The sequence below is a fragment of the Myiozetetes cayanensis genome, unplaced genomic scaffold (genome assembly GCF_022539395.1).
Source record: "Myiozetetes cayanensis isolate MyiCay16 unplaced genomic scaffold, myiCay2020 scf3, whole genome shotgun sequence".
Taxonomy (NCBI): Eukaryota; Metazoa; Chordata; class Aves; order Passeriformes; family Tyrannidae; genus Myiozetetes; species Myiozetetes cayanensis.
The window spans coordinates 15,361,166-15,384,550 of record NW_026087521.1 but is presented as its reverse complement, the minus strand read 5'-3'; the positions used below and the strand labels follow the sequence as shown (position 1 = coordinate 15,384,550).

The window sequence follows — 23,385 nt, the reverse complement described above, 5'->3', positions numbered from 1 at the left end:
TACTCATATCAGATAACTTACTTTTTAAATTTTTCCAGTATGTCTGCCATCTTGCCAAAAAGGTTCTGCACAAGAAGCAAGAGAGTTAAAACCAAGTCCTGCATTGTTTTGGGGTTTTTTGTCCACATAATGGAAACCAACAGTTATCTTACTCTGTTGGTAAGCAATTTCCAGAAGTGTTTCTTTTTTTAACTAATTTTTAGCCACTATATACTCCACAACTGAGGAAATTAAGAACAGAATAGCAATACTCAATGACTTCCATCTCATTTAACACCTTGTTCTGGAACTTGCAATTAACTGTTAGAAGTGAAGAAACTATTTGACCCCACTGTCACTATTGAAATGTATCTACATTACTTCAAATACAGTTGTCAATCTAGGAGCTCAGAGTTTCTGTCAATAGGTAACAAAATGGGAAATTTCTTAGCCCTTTTTGAGCACTGAAATTTCAGGAAGTGGTTACTGAGTTCATGAAACGGACTATTAGCTTCCTAGAAGCCAGACACTATCAGGTTTTTATAATAAACCCATGGAGTTACTTGATTCCATGTAATTCCAACAACTGTTGATGCAAATTGACCTCTGCTTAGGACTAAGAGCCACCTTCCCTGCTGTCACAGCACCTGAAAATTTCACCTTCCCAATAAATTTCCATAAACATATGCACTGCCACCAGCAGAAGGCAGGAGCTGAGCATACGCAGCTGGCAAGGGAAAGGTAAATGCCGTTCAACAGCAGCACATCATTTGACATGGCACAAGGCTGCAGTTAACTGAGTGGTGCAGTCACTCAGCTGCTACCTCATCAAAGTGATGAAGCTGGGAGAAAACCTTCCTTCAGCCTCTCCCACACAAGCAGATTTCAGGGCTTGAAGGGGGTGGAGTTTTTAAAAACATGCTATTTTAGAGATGCAGTGCAAACTGTTGAATTAACACCTAAACAGACAGTAGCCTTCAGCTAAATCTTGAAGGAATAGAGCCTCCTACATCAGTTTTGTGACTAGCAGATTTAATATAAGGACCCACCCTCGAGTACATCGGTAAGATTCACTATCCAATCTACATTATCAGAAGCTTATATGAATATATTAGGGAGAAAACTGTGAAAACTCCAGAGCTCACTCAGGGATGTGACCAGAGAACCCCAATCAGTTATCTGAAGCACCATGCCACTTCAGAAGCTACCAGGAATCTTAACAAGATCTCCATTGCTCATAGGTAAAAAAGATCCCTATGCAAGGAAAGTATTTCTGAGTATTTGTTTTCACATGCTGCAAAACAACATCCTTTGACCACTTGGACTATGAACCTCCTTGTTTCTAAGGGAGCAGCCAGAGAGGTCTGAGAGCAGCACAGTACCTGCGCCTTCTGAGCCACGTCCAGAACAAGCTGAAACTTTTCAGACACAGTCAGGTCCTCTTTTGCATGTTCCTTAGGCAAGAAAGAGACAACCCATTAATTTTCAGTTCAGATGAAACGTATTTTACAAACTCCTCAGAATAAGGTGATCCCTCAACGTTCTCGGCAACAGTCCTCTCCCTTTAAATAGTCTCTAAAGTAACCAACATCCTCCCTTGTTTCAGATCTACTTTCTATGTGTCTTCCATTGCTGGTTATCTTTAGTATTCAATGCTTTGAGGGGCTCAGGGGAGACCTTATTGCTCTTTACAACTACCCAAAAGGAGGTGGTAGCAATGTGGAGGTGAGTCTCATCCCCCAGGTAACAAGTGACAGATCAAGAGGAAACAGCCTTAACTTGTGCCAGAGGAGGTTAGACTGGATATTCAGAAAAATTTGTTCACAAAAAGGGTTGTCAAGCCTTGACACAGTCTGCCCAGGGAAGTGGAGTCACCACCCCTAAAGGTATTTTATGTGTCACTTAGGGACATGGACCAGGACTCGCTGATGGACCTGGCAACGCCAGGTTAACAGTTGGACTTGATGATCCTAAAGAAAACAGAACGCAAGGCTTCTTGAAGATCCCACAGGACCTAACTTGTCCCAAACTACCATATTAAGATTTATTTCAGGAACGTATTTCAGATTTTGAGTATTTTAAGGTGAAGCACCTGAATCTAAGAGTGCTGTTAGTAAAGATTTCTGAAATTACAAAAAGAAAAAGTCATGTCTCTCACTCTTCCTTTCACAAATACCCACAGAGATGCAAAGGAAGGTTTAAACATGTAATTTTTTTCATAGGTGTACAGGCCAAGCTGATCAAAGACCTACCATGGGTTCAGAAACTTCAGGCACAATGCTCCACTGTATTCTCCAACCCCTAGAAATTATGGAAACAGTTAAAGAAAGCAAAAACTTCTCCACCTGCCAACATGGATTACTTGTAAATGGTTAAAAAGTAGTTTTCTGCAATAAGCATTTACGGCTTAAAAGTTAATATATAATCTCCAATTTAACAAAGAACCCACAACATGAGAAAAGCACAAGTGGCCAACAACAGCCAGCTTTAAAAATATTAGCTAAGTAGATACTACACAGAAACTACACAGAAGCACTGTTTGTGGGTTTTACAACAAAAGTTAATGGTGTACACAGAATAAATGATTAGAAATATTTTTTCTTGTTTTTTCATGTGAACAAAATTACATCAACTTATTCAGGAGCCTATTTCCTACCATGAATTTTCAGGGAAACGGTAAGTATCAATTAAGAAGTCAGAAGCTTATTTTAACATATTCACGTTAAGGTACTCTGCACCATTTTAAGGGGGAAAACACCATCAGCCTAAAAGAGCATTTTAAAAATATTCTCTTAATACAGAAAACATACATTAAAAAAAAAGTTTTCATTTTTAAAAGAGACTGAATTTACAAATGGAAGACACTTTGGATAAAGCATGCCAAGAGCTACGGAAAAAGGCAAAACTGCAACTTTAGGTGAAAGTTCTCTCCAGGGAAAAAGCAGCTGACTTAAATATTTAAGGTGATGTTCTCCAAGTACTCTAAATGCTGCAGAATTTTATTTTAGAATTTTAGTGTGCTGAGGGTACACTAGAATTTTTTGAGAGCATGCAATATTATTTATGATGACACAAGTCACAGGATACAAAGATAATTAATTCCCTGTAATAGTAAAAGATTTTTAGAAACTGACCAATGACACTAAGGATATTAGAGTTTGAATTTCTCTTTGTTAGACATAGTCCACAACATTAGAAAAGGTAACAGTTTACAACTCTATGCAAGAATAATAAGACATCTTTCAAGCAAAGCATTACAAGAGAATAAGATAATATTTAAGTAAATACCTGGCTATGAGGTAATTTAGGGATAACCTCAAAATTGCTAAAAATAAGAACATAGGAATGGCCCAGCCATGCCATACAGCATTCATGTAAATCTGCAGATTAAGAAGAAAAAACAAACAAAAAAAAGAGAAATATGGATTACAAACTGGGGTACAGTGAGTTGCATGAAATACTGTTTCCCACTGTGCTGCTGGGCTCAGAATCCTGCAATTCATTTAAAAAACATTAATAAATTTCAGCCCCCATGACTGACAACAGGCCTTATCAATGTAAAGTCAAAACTGAAAATTAATCAAATCTCTTGAGATTACACCTAACTAGTTTTCAGCTCCAACACTACAATTACCTGAAGGGGTAGGGGGAAAAAAGGAAGTAAACTCTAAAGTCTGTGAATCTGCTACATGACCATGATATGGTCACTAATGGTACAGAAGCAGAGTAATAATGATTAGCTCCATACTGGGCAACAGGGATAAACTCTCGCTCTAATATTTCAAGTAATTAAATCCCAGATTTTTACCAAGGCTAAAAAGATTGCAGGGAAACAGGTTTTATTTTACATAACAAGTACAAACACAAAGAGCTTCAAAAGGTATCCTGTTCCCTTCCCAGCTTCTGAAAATAGAGACTACAGTCTCTCTGTGAGACACGATACGGTTTTTACTGATAACCCCAAAATGAAACATTGCTCTGGCTCCCAGGTCCAGAGCTTTTAAAAAAAAATCAGCTGAACTTTCTTCTTTCAGCTTTTATCTGAAAAATATGTTTACCAGCAGAGGTAAGAGGAAAATCAGCAGATTCGGAGAAGGGACAGACACAGGGCACTGGGAAATAGAAGTCTCCTCCTCAATATTCCTTCAGTTGTGCCATGTAAAATAGCACAGGTTCTATAACTTACAGGAAGGAATCATTTAATGAAAAGGTGTGTGATATTTTCACCAGACAGGTTTATTCAGCTATGCCTATTAGTAATTCCTTTGATAGAACAGTATTTCTATACACTTGTGACCAAAAGAATTTACATCATTTAATTAACAATTAGAAGGAAAAGAAATCAAAACTCCACTAAATACTTATATCTCTCTGTGACATCCAAACCTCCTTAGATAGTACAGGAATGCTTGAATTTATCTCACAGACCTGATATTTGCACATTAAACAATACTGAAATCAAGGAATTTTTCCTCTCCTCACTATGATCCTAACAAGTGGCAGAAGAGCACTGATGGGGAACGATAGCTTCTCATCAAACAACCACTATCAGCATTTCAGCCCTAGGCAACAAGAGACCTTGCAGAGGCTGAAGTCACCATCAAATTACCAGGAGTGGGAGACAAGAAACAAGAGAACAATGCCCAAATCGTTTTAAGTTATTTTAATAGTGACAAAACTATGCTACAAGAAACACAGGATACACAATTTAAGTGGTTTTGAAATATAACTAAAGTGACAACTATTGGTATTTTGTGTTAAATGAAATTACACTATTTGATTTGACTTGAACTGTAGCACAATCCCTACTCAGATACGGTAATTTCAATGAATTTCAGCAAATAATAGATTTTTTAAAGTTCTTAGTACTCCCAGAAGAAAAGGATAACTTACAATAAAGGCAATAGCAGAAGTGTAGATAGAATACCAGTCTGATAAGGCAGAAAGATTCTTCACAAAATTAGTAACAGGTTTGGCACCTCTCTCTAAAGAGAAGTGGAGAAAAAACAGAACTGTTAGAATTAGCTGGCAGTAGTTAAATCACTTGTAAATGACAACCAACCAAATTAGAAAATTATTAAGAATACTCAAGACATGTAATGACAAAAGGTTTATCCAAATAAAGAAAAATTAAATCCATCAATGCAACTGAAAAAATAGTTAAGGAATGCTTTCCAAAAACTAAAGTATTATCCAAGACAAAGGTTATGTCTAAACTCTTAAACCATTCTATAGACAAAGGGAAAAAACCAACATCCTTTACAAGGGTACCCTGGATGCTAAAAGCAGTCTGTTCTGAGCCCTGTCCATACTACCCTGAAGACCTCCACACAGGGCAGTTCGTCCCACTGTAAAACAACGTACATCAGCCTCACTGCATTGCAAGCCACCAAGGAACAACTTAAAATCACAGAACCATTTAGGTAGGAAAAGACCTTTAGGATCATTGTTGCATCCAACCATTAATCCAGCACTGCCAAGTCCACCACTAAGCCGTGTCTCTAAACGATCTGTAGAGCCTTCCTGCCCACAGTCCAGGTAGGCAACACCCACAGCCCTTCCCTCCCTTGCTGCTGATTCAGCTATCTTAAAACAAGGCTAGATCTGTCTTAGCTGTGTTTCTGCAGGACTCTATCCATTAGTAGCACTTTGCTGCTTACTCTTTCCAAGCCAAGCAGCACAGCACATCACTGCCTCTGAAGAAGTCTGTCTCCCACCTCTGCAGACCTTTGCTCTTGCTGTCACTGTACGGGAGACTGACCTGTGCTGGGAGAGGCACATGCACAGATGCACACAGCCAGCAACAGCAAGAGGGGCTCTTTCTCAGCTCCCTAAAACCCACTAGTCCTTTACTCTCTTCCTCTAAGCTCTTCTACCACTTAGACAAAGTAGCTAGGGAAACAAGGAAACAGAAGAGGGCTGCTGCAAGACCACCTCTGCTTTCTCTGTTGGAACACACCGGTTTTGCCTTCCCTGCTGAGAAGAGTGATGACTCCTCTTGTACAGGGAGCCCCAAAAGCTCTCACCCTCATTTGCAGTAGAACTCACAACTTTTAGTCTTTCTTCAAGACAGCCTGCAACTTGCTGTCTTAGTTAGTTTGGCTTGAAATTCAGCTATTCTGAGCACACTTTCTATGGGAAGTAATTAAACAACTAGGACTAGATTTCTTCAGCATCAGTGACACGACCAAAGCAGTAGCTGAACTGAGTGAAATGGCATGCCCAAAGCACTGGAGGAGGTCATGGACTTAAGCATTGCTTCCATCTGCTCTGCTCCAGCACACTAAACTAAACCCATAGTGGAAACCACTGGTGATAACAAGGTTCTGGAGAGCTCTGAGTGATCATCAGGCACCTCGGACAACAGGGATCTAGATTTTATGGCTCACCTACTGGAAGTTAATAACCACTCAAACTTAGGTTTAATACTGTTTTTTAAAAGGTATTCTGAAGGTAATGCATGTATACCACTGAGAACAAGTCACAAGTATTCTCCCAAATGAAACTGGAACCAATACCAGAATTAATGAGAAAAAAACCTCACCTTACCTGGAGATTACAGACCCTTATTTCATCTCCATCTTCCTACCTACAATAATTTACCAATTTGGAACACATATTAACTTTTTTTTTTTCAGGTTAGCAATTCTTTGACAGACAAACTTTTGGAGGGTTTAACTGCTTTGCTTAACCTGACATCTTGCATCCTCCACCTTCCAGAAAAAAAATTTATCAGCTATCCAAGAGAAAGAAATGCAAGACACCTCAGGGTATGCACTGTCTGACACCCCCTTCTTCGAAAGCAAAAGCAATAGACCAGCAAGTAAACTACAAGCAGCTAGGACATGAGCAAATGAACACTCTTACTTCTGCCAGTGAACAGATACCCTATTCTCATTCATTGCATGTTCACACATTTTAATTAACATTATAGGTTTGATTCAGAGATAGATACCCTATGTAATTCAATACTAAGCAGAATCACAGCTTCTATCCCTACTTCTCTAAGTTACTTTGCACTCCAAACACTAATTCAGGGTTCCAGAACCTTTTCTGCTTATGAATTTTAAATGTTGTATTTTAAAAAGCAGCAATCCTGCCAAAAGAGTTACTAAGAACTACTGTTATTTCTAGACAATAAAATAGTGCTAAGTACTTACTTAATCTTCTCAAATTTTCAGTCAACCTGAAAAATAACAGATAAAAGCAATGTGTTAAATAGGTAACCAGTGCACAGTTGTGTACATTTGGTCTCTGAAATACTGCTTACAGTTATAAATTATATGTGCATAAAGCTTCACTCTTGCTTGTCACAAATTGTGTTTCTAGAAACTAATACAGTCCATCTTGCATCAGACCAAAAACTGAAGTGCAAAAGCACTTCAGCCTACAACTTGGTGCACAGTTTTTGGGAGGCATATGAAGGAGTCTGGTAAATAATATAAATCTTATTTCACTTCAGACAGCAGAAAAACTTAATTTCATGTATTGTCATTCACAAAACTTTTGAGATGGTTCTATGCTTTCAGTTTTATTACTTGTTATACAAACACTTGCTCAGACCATGTAAGAGGTTGTAAAATAAAATTAGAAGTGATGAAGAAAAGCAACTTGTAAAGAAGCCAATAATATCTCGAAATCACGTTGGGGATTTACCTTCTAGCACTGAGTGGCTCTTCTGTTTCCACTGTACTCTCTTCTGGCTGAAACCTGAAGTCCTCAACATACTCCCCAAATTTGTCACCAAGCCACTTCTGGAGTCTTGAAGAGACTGTGTGACATTGCTTATCTATAAAAAATAAATTGCAAATATTGGGATAATGCTAGAAGACATCTTTATCCAATGCCTGCTCCTGTTCCCACACACGATGCTTCACTGGGAAGCAGATTTTGTACAGATTTCCTTCACTAGAGCTGACTCCTGTATTGCTCTCAGAGCAGTACATGGAAGAGTCTTATTACCAGAAGTACAGAGAGTAAAACATCCTAACAAACAATAATTTTTTAGCAAACACCGTAAAAACATTTTCTAGTTAAGAGGCTTCTGTAAACAAAAGGCTGATGGAAATCTCAGTGCTCCTGTTGTGCTGAGGGGTGACCTTGAGAAAAGCAAGTGCAAAGCAAAGCACTCCAGAGCAGAGAGCACTCAGAGCAGAGAGCTGGACAACCACCTTGCAGCCACGTGAATTTGACAAGAAAGGAAAACTGAAGGAAGATGCTGCAAGAGGCATTTTTACTACCACTTTCTGACCACTTACAGTCTGTAAAAATTGTGTGTGTGTGTCTCTATATATCTATACAAATAAAACATGCAGTTTCTTTTTTCTAAAGTAAGGCTTCAGAAATTATGCTGCATATCCTACTTTCTATATATGGAATATATATGCACGATATTACCTGGAAAGTCTCATACAGCCAAGAAATGAAGTAATGCACACTTTCTGTATGTCGGTTTCAGTGGAAAAATATAACATAATATTTGGGTATATGGAAATAATATAAGGGTAAAAGGCTTAGGGCAACACAAGTGAGAACAAAATCACCTGTAACTCACAAAATTGTGTCTAGAAGGACCAGACAGACTATTCTTTGGAAATGTAGATCAATACAAAGTTGTAAAAAGGACACTGGTCATAATTATTCCAGGACCAAGTTTAGTACAGAACTCCATAAAATTAAGACACATGAAAGATTAACCAGCCAACTACAACAGCCAAAATGATGCTTTTAAGCTCATGAGAAAACACAACTGGTGCTCAGAAAATAGAATCAAATTATTTATTAATGAATGACAATGATATCTAGAAAAACAAGGCATCTAGTGACAGTTTACAGCTGTTGTCCATTTGGAATAATACTTTCATTGGAATACTTCCATTGGAAAATAAAAATATGAAGTAGCTTCCCACATGCTAATACTTGAGAAAGTACTGAGAAAGAAATGTGGAGTGTATCAGACTAAAAAACAGCAGGTTTTTTACATTGTAGTTCACATAACAGAAAGCACTGACATTATGGGAGTACAAGAGGAGCAATTTCAAATTTAGGACACAGATTTAAAAGCCTTAAGTCTCAATCAGGAGGTGTGGGGATGAAAGCTTAACGGTACTGAAAGACTGAGAATCTGACTGTTGCCTTAGTTCTTTCAAAAATCATTACATTCTTGAATTCATACTAAGCATTAGCTTGAGGAATGTAGATGACAGTGCAGGTGTCCACAAATGCTCTGACCAAGCTTACCTGTTCCATTGGTTTGCACTGGTGGTTTTGCAGGTTGCTGAGCTGCAGGCACCTCTTCCGTCCTGCAAAGAAAAAACAGAAACAGTGTGAAATGTTAAAGAAGAACTTATTCCCTTTTAAGTAAAGGAAGCACCAGAACCTCTATGGTTTCCATAGCTGAGATTATAAAATCACAACAAGAAAAAAAAAAAGAGGTACGCCCCTTCACAAGGTTCAAAACATTCATTGCACTTAGGATCCAGGGAAATACCATCCACTGGAAGGAGAGGTGGAGTTTAGCCATTTCATGTCACCAACAGCTCAATTTCATCTTACAGTTACTAAACAATTTACTATCAAATTCGTTGCATTAGTTTGTGTGGTATCATTCATTGCAATGCCTACCAGGAAAACTTCACAGCCACGACTTTTCTCACAGTAATAAATCAAAAGGGATTCCGTATCACAAGTTATAGCCACAGCAGTAGAGCAAAACTACAGTTTAATGCGTGAATCTTGAATTCTGCTATCATTACTAAAGTCAAACACCACTCAACCTCACAAGAGGAGTAAGTGTCAAGAATGATTTAAAATGTTATAAGCTCTCAAAATGCACAGATATCAACCAATTTTAACGTATCCTGAAAAACTTGCAAAATTGAAATAACAGCTTGAAAAACTGAGACAAAAATGTTCTAAAAATATATGTCAAGTAGCAGGCATCATTGGTCTCACCTTTCAAAATGAGTCAAGAATAATATTCTCATCCATTAAAAGTGAACAGATTTTTGTAAACACAAATGTTTTTGCCATTCTGCACATGTGCAAGCCTTCAAATTATATTTGCACTATCCACAGCCTCCAACTGCCAACCTGTCTTGAGAATACTTCAGGCTTCAGTCCCAAAGTCTTCAGCCATCCATGTACAGCCATCCTACAGAAAGATTTTTCTAATGAAGCAGCAGCTTTGACAACATAACACCAGCCACAGCAAGCTTCACTTGACAGGGAGTTGTATGATTGAAAACGTTACTGCTTGAAACAGAAAAGTGTCGGTTTTGCAATTTCATTATTACTCATTTATCAGATAATATAGGTAATTTCAAATGTTCCCTTCATCTTTTGCTCCTCAGGAAGGGAATCAAGTGAAACGTGGTCAAAAAAACGAAGAGTGGGAAGAGAGATCCTACTGCATTGGGCAGATTGCAGAAACATAGACATACAGTTCTCTCTCCTGATGTTCCTCTGGAAAGGACATTAGGAAAACATCTCACTGTACTGTCTGCACATGGAAAAGGCCATTACTAAAATGTGCTGACTCAACATCACCATACATCAACGGGTATGATGGAGAAACCTCAGAATTAATTACCTCCCTTCCTTCTTAACCATTCCTCAGATTTAATGAGATTACAACATCCTTGTTCATTTCTAAAAAGAACACTTAGAAATAATTTACTGATTTATGAATTATAACAGGACATTTAACTACACAGATGAGCTGAATTCAATGGTTTCTGCTTTCAAAGACACTTGTTTTCATGACTCTTCAGGACTTTTCCCCAGCATACACCCCAGAGTGTTTGCAGCAACTCTTCTTTTCAAAAGCCACTTGAAATTCCACCAATTTTTTTCTAGCTAAACATTAACTTTGGTTTCTATGCCATTTTCCCCCAGTTTCTATACAAACCTCGGGTTCCTCACCTAAAAACTCCTCCTCTTCCTGCTTCTTCTCCCACACCCTTGCATCTCCTCCATTTCAAGCACATTAGATGGTTACACCATATAGCTGGGCATTTTCATCTGCAATCTGTCACTGTCACTGTGCTTCACTGAAGCTGAAGACATATTTAGGTGGAAAGGAGGCAGTCACTCAGAAGCAGGAGCCAGTAACTCAACCCACTGCAGTCATGTGAAGGCACCAGGGTGGTGTCGCACCTGAACAACTCCTGTGACAGAGCCAAGACGGGATCCCACCGCTGCCAGCTGTCAGACTCTTCAAACTGGGTGTTCCTTTGACAGGCTGGGATGTATTTTTAGAAGCAGCACAGTGTCATTACTCCCCATGTTTCTTGGGCAAAAAAACCTCATCAAGAAGCAGTTCTGGATAGCAGCCCTACTGGGCTCCATCAGGAGCACATGACAGTTGGCTTTGGCCCTTCTTGGTGCTTTTGTTTCAGTTTTTTGGCAATGTCTTACTTGCCATCTGCCTGTTACTCCTTCCCTATGAAGAACCTGACCTTTACGAATCATCAGGTTAATGACAGCTCATTACTGCACCTGTGAATCAGGTTATAATTAGCTACTTAAGACAGATCTGGGCCAGGAACCTCAGAATTCATTGTTTAGGTTTGCACACCTACTGGGAAGCTCAATCCCAAAACCAGGTCATGTCGAACCACAGGTTCATCAAGACCACTGACAGAGGGGAGAAATTATTTTTGCTACAGTTTCTGCGCCACTCTTCATGCCAGAGACCAGTTATAAGGCTTAAAAACATAAAGAGTCCCCAGAACAATGCTGTGTTCCTGTGCGGGCCTTCCTAACCACAGCCTGCACCAAAGAAAACAAGCTGCATCACCTCCTCTTGGAGCACACTTTTCACACAGGAGAAGGTTTTAACTGGTAAGACCAACACATCCCAACCTGAGGCGAGGTCATGTTTAGGTAACCAGAGATTGTATCCATTTAAAGCACAGGCTGATTAAAGCAGGTAAGAGTCTCAATCCGTTGGGGAAACAAACATAAATGTGCCTTTTTCTTGTTTTCATTTTTTTTTCCTTCAATATACTGAAGTCAGGGAAACATGAATATTAATGAATTTTAGAGCTGTTCATGACCAGTACACACATACTACTCAAAACTGATACACTGTCCACTTACTGCTTCTCCACAGAACATCACTAAAGCACTATTTTTGTAGCTGCAAGTATGACACAAAAGTTAAGTGAGTCTTGACACTGAAGGCCATTTATCTTCAATAAATATTTTTGGTTTGTGCATATTAGGCCCTGAATAGCTGCGAGTTGAGATGTATGCAAATCAATAGACTCCCTCCAACAACTGGGTGAAGACTAGAATTGCTGTACACAACAGGTCCAGTCATTGCCAGGATGTTCTCAGACATATTCAAAGCAATTTTGCTACAGGCTAACTCCAAACTCACACGCAATCCACTATCAATCTTTCAAAAGCTCTTATGGAAGCTAGTCAAGGCTATTCTATGTTTCCTACTGTTCAAAGCAATCTGAATGTGTGTGCACGTCCATCAAAAGCACATTCCAACCTCATACATGCAAAAAATAAGAATAAATTAGGTATTTTCACAGTCTAGTTTAAAGACATCATTCAGGTATGCATGGCTTCTTAACCAGAAGAGCTCTTAAAAACCAAGTTAAATAATTTTCATGTTTTGCATCTCTTTCCCATTAAATACACCAAGCACTTCAGAAGCCTTTGCCATTCTCATCCACAATGAAGGAAGAGTGTCTTATGCAGAAGCACTGTCTATTTGGTCCTTGTAAAAATAATTCACAAAGATACTAATAAAAAGGTTTGCATGAGTCACAGCCTGCTGGTAGGTGTTGTTGCAAAACTTCTCTTCCTCTGTGATTCTAGCTCACAATTGGTAATATGTGGCAGCAATAGCTCACACATTTCAGATAATTTATGCACTTTTCTACCAGCAAAATGTCATAAGCTCCAGCTGCCATACCAAATGGGATGTCCTGAAGTGCATCTATAGAAAACTTTAACTGAGGCCATAATGTTTCTGAATACTAATACACACAGACAATTAACACCATGATAAACAAAACCATTAAAAATCCTCTTCTTTCACTGCTCTCTGTGCACAACTCAATGAAGGAGGCCCATGTTCTTCACTAGCAAAATAAAAAAAAAATCTAGATTGTGAGCTCATTGTTTTCTCTTAGCAAACATTTTGCATCATGTTTTATATTGCTACATGTATTGATCTGCTTCACAAATACTTCTAAAACTGCAACTTTTAAAATTATTTCTTTCTTCTTACACCACAGCATAGTTTTGTTTTCATTTCACTTCTGTAAGCAAAAAGAAAAGCAGATGCAAATATGTTTATATACTATCGTGGTTTAACCCCATTCTTCAACTAAGTACCATACAACTTCTCACTCCCCCTGCCAGGGGATACAAAATTTTAAAACTATGTAAAGAATTACCTGAGAAGTGGGACGAATTTGGTTTTGTGGACATAAGCAGAGAGAACTTTCTGCCATTACTTTGTTTAATAAAATTAAGTTTCCATAAGACATAAATTTGGCCTATTACTTATTTGACTATGCCAACATTTCACCTGTAGTCCTAATAAAAGTATTTTAAAATGTCCACAATGAAGTGCAAAAAGTAAGCAGTGAAGAAGAATTTCACATAATGAAGCACAAGTTAAGGAAAAATCACAGACAACCCAAATTTTCTCCTCCTGGGTAGGAACTGAAAAATTTTCCAAGTCTTATTTTGTTGTACCTTACATATCCTACCTGTCCCAAAAAGATTGAAATACTAGTAAAACTACTTAAAGACTCAGGTAAGAGGGATAATTGGCTGAATGTAATCCCCAAGTGCAATACGCAAGCTAACAGGACTAGTGTAATCCTTAGGATATCTAAATGGGAACACAACGCTCAGGAAGTAGCGTCATCCTACCTTAATTTAGCAACAACATGACTGCTAGAGATTTACTATTGTCCGCAATCCAACAAAGCACAGATGTTGACATTAACACTGATAAACAAAGACCTTCCATCTCTCTTCTCTGTAAAATGTGTACTCACAAACTGCAGTGGGCCAGATCAGACTCTGGGCCACCCTCATTACTCTGAAACAGGACAGGATGATGCAGAGGACGATGGCTCCTCATCCTCCTCCAGGACTCCCAGCAATGAGGAGATCACTCTCCCCCTTCTATGTGCACAATCTAGAGCCCAGTCATACCTGTTTTCGAGAGAAAGTCAAAGGCCCAGAGCTAAATACAAGCATGTGGAATTTGCATCTCAAGCAACTTCTTCAAGGCAGCAAGTCACAGACAAGAAGGTATCCTTAGTTCCCAGTTCCACCTACCACAATACTCATTGCTTTGTACTGCTGTTACAGAGCTAACAGATACTCTCAGCTTATGGGGATGGGTCCAGGTTTCTCCTCTTCAACTGTCCACTCAACATCAGCCTAATACACAGCCAGACCAACCAGCATAGGTAATAAAAATGAACTCTCACATCCCAGCTGTAAGATCAACTCCAGAATGTCACTAAAAAAAAAAAAGCCCAGATCAGAGCACTCTGGACCACCTTCTCACTTCATGGTCATGGCCTTGGAAACCAGACTCCTCCACAAGGACCTTCCTGAGCCCCTTCTAAGCACACAACTTGGCAGCACAGGTCAAGATTACACATAGACCAACCTTGCATGGAACCAGTGATTTTGGAAAACCATCAATGTGAAACATGACCCAAAAAAACCCGCACTCTTCATCTTAGGGCAAAATGGCTGAAGAATGGCAGCTGAATTGATGAAAAGGATAGAGTACTCTTAAGGAAAAGTTGGAACTCTTCAGTCTGGACAGAAGCATAAGTGAAGGAAGGACTGATCAAGGGTGGCAAATTAACAGGCACTGAACAGTTATTCACCAAATCTCACAATTCTGTAACCATGGGGCACTTGTTGAAACCATTAAGAAATCTGTTAAAAAGGAAAGTAAAAAAAAATGTGTATTTAGAGTCAAGGGGACTTATGTAATGTATTGCCTCCATAGCTTCCAGTGGTAGATAGCTCCAGCACTTTCAACGTTGTTAAATGGACAGCAGGTCTGCAAACAGAGATTGAAGTGAAAGGCAGCAATGCACCTTCTGATACCTTAAATACAGTGCTTATGAGGAGCAGCTGAGGTACCTGGGTCATTTAGCCTGCAGAAAAGGGGCCTCTGGCTTTCAGTAATTCCAGGTAGGCAAGATCCCAGAGGGAGGGCATCAGAAAAGGTGAAATAAAGAATATCTCAACTAGAAAAGTGTCACAGCACTTCTGTAGCTATGGAAACATGTATGGCCAAGTAACTCATACGTACATGGTGTTAATGATGTACTTTTACAGGAAAACAGGCACCACTCTCTCTGTGAGCTATTCTTTTAAGAGCACCTAGGGTGAAAACATACGCTTTCACCAGAACTTCTCATAGACAGTCAGAGATCTCAAGTGGCTTTCAGCTTTACAGTGAAGATATTTCTCTTACCTTACTTTAGGTGTTTCATTGATTTTTTGTTCTAGTTCCATTCTCCTCTGCCGTTCCTTTTCTAGCTCCTGCCTTAATGTTTCAGTGCTTGTTTCTTCTCTCAGCTTCCTGAGCTCCTCCTCTGTTAATTAAAGGAGAAGATAAAGATTTAGTTACCCTGAAGTATTTCTGTAAGAAATTTAAAATCTAATTATGACAGATTAAGTGTGGGGAATTTTTTTATCTGTGCTATACCAAATATGTTCACCAGAAAAAAACAAGTAATCAAGGGCTAGACAGACTTAATAAAAAGCACACAGCTGTATAATATACAAAATATTTAGTTACAATTGTTAAGCAAGGGAAAAAACAACTCTGAAGTTTTCTTCTGAAGATGCAAAGTAAGCCCATGGTACAAGCTATCTTTATTTAAATACAACATGACATGCTCTTCACTCCCCAAAGAAATAATCAGCAGGAAAGGCTGTCTACTGCTAAATCCAGTGGCCATAACAAGAAAAAAAAAAAATCTGTTTTTTTCCCTCATGTCTATGGGTAGGAAAACACAAACAATAAATTCACGTGAAGTTATATGATGCCTTACTGGACTGATTGTCCACACATGTTGTCACAAGCTTTATTTTCTGTATACTAATATGACCATCAGCATTTATAAAATTAGGCACTTGAAAAGTGTCTGCAGGGCTGAGCCATTTCTTTTTGTGCTAAAAAGAGAAACCTAATTATTTTGCTGTTGTGAAAAATTCCCAGAGAAGAGCAACAAGGCTGGTGAAGGGACTTGAACACAAGTATGAGGAGAGGCTGAGGGAGCTGGGGCTGTTTAGCCTGGAAAAGAGGAGGCTCAGGGGAGACCTCATCACTCTCTACAACTACCTGAAAGGAGGCTGTATTTGAAGGTTGGTCTCTTCTCTCAGGCAACTATCAGTAAGACAAAAGGGCACGGTCTTAAACTCTGCCAGGGGAGGCTTAGGTTAGATATTAAGAAGAAATTCTTTACAGAGAGAGTAACCAGACATTGGAATGGGCTGCTCCAGGGAGCTGGTGGATTCTCTGTCTCTCGAGGTTTTTAAGGTGATACTGGATGTGGTAGTGGATCAAGGGTTGGACTTGATGATCTCAGAGGTCTTTTCTAACCCAGCTGATTCTATGATATAAACCCCTGCCTGTCAACTTCTGGCACCCCTGTAATTTTATCTAAGTCAGATGGTCCCATTATGGTCCTGAGAATCTTACAGTTTTAAAGAAGGGTTTATGAAACAAGGAACTAAGTTTAAATTTTTACTCTCTTCTGAGGTTACACTGTGCCCTATTAACTTCAATGTAATAATTACATATATAAACATATACACACATACACACAACTTCCTTCTGCATAAGGCTTTTTTGTGTCTAATTAGCCTTGCTTTTTTGTCACTGGCAGAGTCCTTGTTCATGACCTTATTTTACTCTAGAGTTAAAACATAGTCACTATTACTGATAACTTTTCCCAAACAGGTATACAAGTGACATGAAAAACTGAAGAGTGAGATTCTCTTTTCTTTAAGTATTTTTTAAACAAAAAATTTACTTCACATTTTGTTCTCTGGGCTGTTTTTTTATCCGCTGTGCAAGTTAGCTGGTGGGAGATTATCTGCACTCCTGCAGCAATAAGAGGTTTAGAGCACAGAATTAGGAGAGATGGGAAAAAGATACATGAATCCAGAGGCCAACGTGATGGCTTCCACTGTGAAGCTACAGCTTGAACTCCACCAAAGAGAAAAGAACGCTGTCATCCATCTCCCCGCTGATGGATGGTTAGTGATCCTGGGAAGAAGAGCTGGAGCATAAAAACCAAGTTATCCTCCAGCAACTAAACCTGAGAATCCCCAAGAGAAGGGTAGGGAAATGTCACTGTTGCAGCAGGTATTATCTCTCATGTAAATAAATGGAAAGATATGGACATAAGGGTAGACTTACACATGGAGCTGTCCCTAATTACGTGTCCACAAGGAATTTTAAATCCAACAAGAAAACTAAGTTTATAATTAGTTTACACTACTGTCAAGGGCTTGCCTTGTTCCAGAACATGAGCCTGCACACAGCTGAGGGAAAACATCTGTTGCACGTCAAATGCACTGTAGCTTGTGCAATATCATGAAGATATCACAGAACATTCCAAAGCTTGACAGGGATGTTATCTTCTCAAGACCATTAAAGGAAAAAAATTCTCCATTAAGCACATTAATTTTTTTTTAAAGAGGAAGTGACTATGCATTTTGTGTAAATAGGAAAACCACAAGCAGTATAAATTAACTTCAATGTCCTTGAAAGTTTACTCAGATCTTCCAGCTTCCCTAATTCCCGTTGTTCTGATTGCTCTACATCTTGTTCTACTAAAACCAAAACAAAACCCCCAGAAATTCAACCACTAAGAGGACAAGCAGTGCCAAAGATTCTTTAAGGAAAGAGGCAAAGTTAAAGGGTTCACAACAAATGATGCAGAACTCCTATAAAACAAAACAAAACAAAAAAATACAACATCCCATCATTACGGTTTGTCACAGCTTCACATTTCAGAGCATTTCCTAACTTTCCCATACATGACTGCAATTCAAATCCACCCCACTGCAACTGCTCTAGCCCATTTAAGTCCTTAAAGCAGTATTTGTTGCTACTTTGGCAGCAGCATGGTCTGGCACTGTAAAACCTCCGTGTCTGGTTAGTTAAATACTCTTAACTCTGCTAAGCAACAGAAGCCACAGAGAGGGGAAGGGGGGGAATTTCTTCCTTGCTCTCTCCCCTGAAATAATCTACCATTTGGCCAAGCTGAGCTGCACTTTCAAAGGATATTTCTCTATCCCAGTGGGGTCCTCTTGCAGAATAAGTGAAGTTGGCTACAAAGAGCAGAGGTCACGGACCCCTGAGAAGAATCCCTAAGAACAGTTCACCACGATATCTATCTACTGAGCTTCATAGATGAGTATCCTTCTTGATGATGAGAAAGGAGTGCTGCTTGGATTCCATCTTCACACAGTCAAAACTGAAACATCCTGCCCACTCAGCGCATGCACAAAAGGGTAAAACATAAAAGGTCAAGCTTCAGCTTCAAGATTAATCAGCTTCCGTAATTTCCCTCCCAGGCATATCAATCACAGCTCGCTATCTTCTGCTGGGCAAGAAATGTTAAAATACTGCAAGAGGCTCAGTGTACATCTTAGCTGGGCCTGCAGGTGAAGTGAGCAGCCATAAAGGTGACCTGGTTAGAAGTGGAAAATTACTAACAGAAGAGTCTGCTGAAATACTGACAGGGAAAATGCTGGCAAGGCTGGGAACTAGGCCTGGGAACCAGAAGCATTGTCAAGAAGTGCAGCTGGCCTCTCTGAAGTACACAGCCAGGTACCCAGAAACCAGAGACATCCTGAGATACCACTGAGAGGGATGAAAACAAGGAACTGTAACAGCAACTTATCACTTGAAAGGTGAAAAATAGTCTGGAAAAAAAAGGAAAACATCCTGGGAAAGTAAGACTTGGTAATTGCCATTGGCTGTTCTACCTGCAAGAACAAGAAAACAATCTGGAAAAATAAAAGCTGGCACAAGAGAACAGAAAACATCATCATCTATTGGCTATTCTGAGTGAAAAGTAGAAGTTAGCAGTATCTATTGGTTGCTGAAGTGATTGTGTCCTACACATCTTTATTTCTCTATTATATAAGTATGGCCTAATTTTTATTCAAAATGAAGCTTCTCTCTCCAAGAACTTCCCATGCTCCATTCACTTTCCCTTTCCTAAAGAAGATGACTTTCTATGAGATCCTGGACCTTTGCCAAGGAGGGTTTGGTTTGTCCTCCCATACCTGGGATGGTTTGGCCCATATAAGGGGCCAAATATGGGCCAATTAGCTTGATACTGGTATTAATGTAAACATATGTATATGTGCATGTAAGTAATTCATCATAATTACATTTTCTGCTGTATTACTGAAAAGTTTGCTTCATTAGTGATCATTTTGTAGTAACCTGTAATATTATACACCTATGTGGTTGCTGCTATACTATTGATTGCTGCCAATAATTTATAAGAGCTCTCTTTATATAAATATATATTTATTCCACTCATATATATATTCACTTTATAAATCATAGGTATAGTTGCTAGGGGTGATTTTTGTGGTATTTGTGGCAATCTGTAATAAAGTAGAGAAATTTAAAGTAAAAAGCCTCCATGTCTTTGAGTATTACACAAGCCTATCAACCTACAGTCATAACCTTTATCTACCTACACACTGAGTAACCCTTTAGGTTGTGACAACAGGTATGACCCTGAAAAAATGCTTTAAAAGCTCACTAGAAAAGTCAACTTGTGTAGAAAAGCAGGACAATATCTGGATGCTACTGCACTTCTAAAAAAGAGCTGTAGATGTCTGTGAGATAAGGCCAACAGTGGTGTTCCAATGACATTAATCCAAGTATTATTGCACTGTAAACCCTAGGAGAACTGACCCCATAGCAAAGAACATCATCAGCCATGCATCTCACATGTTACCAAAAAGTTATCCATTTCATTTTTCCCACAGCATTTTATCCCCTGTGAGGTCTGATGTAACTGTCACACCTAACTCTTAAGTATTCAACCATTCAAATTCAAAGATTAACATTCAAAAAAATTTAGTTTATACAATGTAACTGCTACAAGATGAGATACCAAGTGTTGTGTTGCACCGTTGTCTGGCATCAGCTATTAGGGCAACTGAAAAATTTCAGTCTGCTCCTCAGAATACACAAGTTTGCAAAAAATGTTCTGACAAAAAGCACTTCAATACCAAAGTATTTAGTTCTGGTGAGACAAAAAGAATCTGAGTAGTATTTAGATAAGAAGGATGATACATCAGGCTGGGAAGGCGTGGCAGAGGGTTGGATTTCTAATTCCAATACTGCATATGCAGTAAAGCGGATGTTTCCCTTAATCCCAGGACTGAAGGTAGATTAGGGAGTTTCCTCGTGGCTGTTTCACATTACATTCCTTCCTAGGTCTAAAGGTACACTACAAAACCTCCCTCTGGGACAAAGTGATGAAAAATTCCTTCCAGAGCACAGCTACAGACTGCCAACCCACTGTTTCTAGCTACCAAATCAGTTTAGTGTTAAATCTAAGAAGACCAAGTTGAAAACTAGAAATGCCAAAAAGCATATATGTTCCCCATCATATTTACATGAGGAAACACCAGCACTTAACAAGTCAAAAATAAGCCTTCTACATCTATGTTTATCATGGCAAATCTCTTTACAACCCTTTGAACATTACCAGAGTTCACATTATTTAATTGGTCCTAAACACACTAAATTCAAACCACACACCTTCAATCTAGATTTCATCAGCCACACTGATGGAGTCAGACATTGGGAGTTGTCTCCAGCGCAGGCAGTTTCTACCCCTCCCAGACTCCTAATTCCTATAGAAAGCTAATATTTTAATTTTGTCCTGAGTAGACTGACTATATTACATTACTAACAAGATGTTAGAGGTCTAAAAACATATCTATTTTCATCATCATGGATACTGAAGAGCTTTTAGTCTTAAAAACCAGCAGCAAATGGGCAGGGCTGCAAAAGACATGAAATAACTCCATCACTTGAGATAAAGCAAAGATACACAGAGAACGATGTCTGACCAACAAGGCAGTGATGGAGGAAGGACCCACAACAAAATTCCCTAGTCTGCTTTTTTCCTGCTTACAGTTACTTTGCAATTTATATATACTCCTCTGAAGACACATTCACAATTTGCAGCTGTAACTGGATACAGCTTAGTTGTGCTATTTGTTACCTTACTCCATAATTCTCCTTCTCCAGGGCATGTCTTTCCACCAGTGACTTGAGAACCACAGAGACTGCCAAAAAATTATCACGAATTTACCCAAAAGGCTTCAAATAAAACATCAGCCTTTGATTCCAGACATTGTAAGATATTCTACTTCCTTGCATGCCAGATGCTTGGGACAGAAAAGTATTTGTTTAAGTCATCACTCTAACAGCTCCACTTTATTAGCTGTCCTTTCTTCTGCAAGTCACCTTTTAAGTTCATGTCCTCTTTCATGCTTGGACTTCCATGCTTCAATTGGGAAGCACAAAGCTCACCTCTCTAGGAGTACTAGCTTGAAACTTTTAGAAGAACCTAAAAATGTGCCTTGAAAAGCATAGGTTGACTGTCTAACCCCTTCCTTTGTCTTGTATGATTAGGTGGTTGCTTCTGAAATGGATACCAGCATTCTTATTCTTCAGAGCTCTTCCAGAGCTGGACAACAAGCAGTCTAGAAGAACTCTTTCTTATTTTTGGGTGGGGTTTTTTGCATTTGTGAACACCTTGCTTTATCAATTTAATGGTTTTCCCTTGTGGTCAGACCTCTTGCTTGAATCTGGCATGAATCTTTCATCCAGAAAACAAGGCAAAAAGATTTTCTAATAAGAATACTGGTGTCATAGAAAGCCAAAAAGCAGACAGACTCATTAAAGATTATGAATATTTATTGAGTTCATATCCTCCCCTCCTCTCTACCCTGTTTTATATAGGCATTTTGGTAGAGTGGAGAAGTGAAACAATCAGATATAAATCTCACATTTTCACTATGACCATCCTCCAGCTAAGTCTGCGCATATCAAAACAAGGAAGTGACCTGTCATGCACAATGACTTAAAAAACTTTAACATGGATCTGGTAGTTAAACAACCTCTTTTACTTTGTTTCCATCATTCTTTTGTTCCTTTCTTTGCTCTTTCAAAGGCAGAGCTTCTGCTCCAGTACTTACAATAAGCATAGCTTTTGAGGACCAGTTTTTGAGTCTCTTTGCATACGCCTACAGGGCAGGGAGCAGCGTGGGCTCTTGCTATGCAGATAGGAAATAAGCCAACTCCAATCCAGAGGCAAGGCCGAGTCTGAACCAACAACCTGCCTCTCGGTGCAATTAATATTCCCTGATACTATTCTCCTCACCTGAATAACAGAGTCTCATGTGAAGCGTTTTTCTCTTTTGTGAGATGGAGGCTGATTTACAAAGCACCTCGTACTTGACAAAGTCTTCCTCAGTGCAAACTGCTCCATTCTCTCTCACCATTCCCTACTTGGAGCGGGTGATGTTAGAAAGAACTAAGATGCCATTGTTATGGTTTGTACAAAACTGTTATGCTAAATACCAATTAGTAACTTTACATACAGTGCTTTCAGTGCAGCTTTATTGTGTTATAACTGACACAGATAGGATCATTTTTCCCCTTCATTATGAAGGGATTTTAAATTATGCTTCCCGAAAATATAGCTTACTGAGACAGATCCCCTTCTCAAAACACCAAGTGGGAAGTTTTCTATTGCTAGATACACTTAAAAAGTCAGCTTAAAAGTCATGAGAAGTACTGCTGCTCTGTGAATTTCCAGAAATTTCAGGGAATAAAAGTGCCAGAAGAGTTGCAGAATCCATCTAAAATGAAGGGAGCTGCAAAAATATTGTCATTATTGCAGGAATGGTTTTCAATCACTGGTTTTGGCAGAAGTGAAACAGTCTACAAATGTTGAAATAACGTCTGGCTTAGAAATAGCAGCAGGCTCTTCCAAGGCTTTTGTGTTACTAAGCCAAACAGGGAAAGGCAAGTTCCACACAGGGCTCCCAAAATCTCCATCCCAGTTCCACAAAAGGCAGAGGCACAACAGTGCTGACCATTGCCCTGCCTGGATTTTCACACCCTCTCAGCAATTCAGGAAGCTGAGCTGGGCATGCAAAAAAGGCAGAAGCAAGAACACAGCCCACCTACATAACACAGTGAGGAGATGGCATCTGTTCAAGTCTCTGGAGGAGCTCAAACAATACATCTCTCTCAGCACAGTGCTGCATTTTGGTTCATCAGTCCCAAAGATGGTGTGTCAATATGAGATCCTCCAGCTTTCTGGCATC

The 23,385-nt window shown here is 39.1% G+C and overlaps 1 protein-coding gene across 2 annotated transcripts in view; it reads right to left on the bottom strand.

Annotated features, from left to right (window-relative positions):
- Positions 1 to 23,385, bottom strand: part of GRAMD4 (GRAM domain containing 4) — a 74,893-nt gene that overhangs the window by 13,362 nt on the left and 38,146 nt on the right. For both annotated transcript variants that reach the window (XM_050324150.1, XM_050324152.1), the window contains 9 exons: positions 15,464 to 15,584; positions 9,220 to 9,281; positions 7,636 to 7,768; positions 7,140 to 7,165; positions 4,873 to 4,964; positions 3,268 to 3,359; positions 2,232 to 2,280; positions 1,362 to 1,433; positions 22 to 65 (listed from right to left, as the gene is read on the bottom strand). In XM_050324150.1, the coding sequence (XP_050180107.1) occupies positions 22 to 65; positions 1,362 to 1,433; positions 2,232 to 2,280; positions 3,268 to 3,359; positions 4,873 to 4,964; positions 7,140 to 7,165; positions 7,636 to 7,768; positions 9,220 to 9,281; positions 15,464 to 15,584 (691 nt within the window). The remainder of the gene's footprint in view (positions 1 to 21; positions 66 to 1,361; positions 1,434 to 2,231; positions 2,281 to 3,267; positions 3,360 to 4,872; positions 4,965 to 7,139; positions 7,166 to 7,635; positions 7,769 to 9,219; positions 9,282 to 15,463; positions 15,585 to 23,385) is intronic.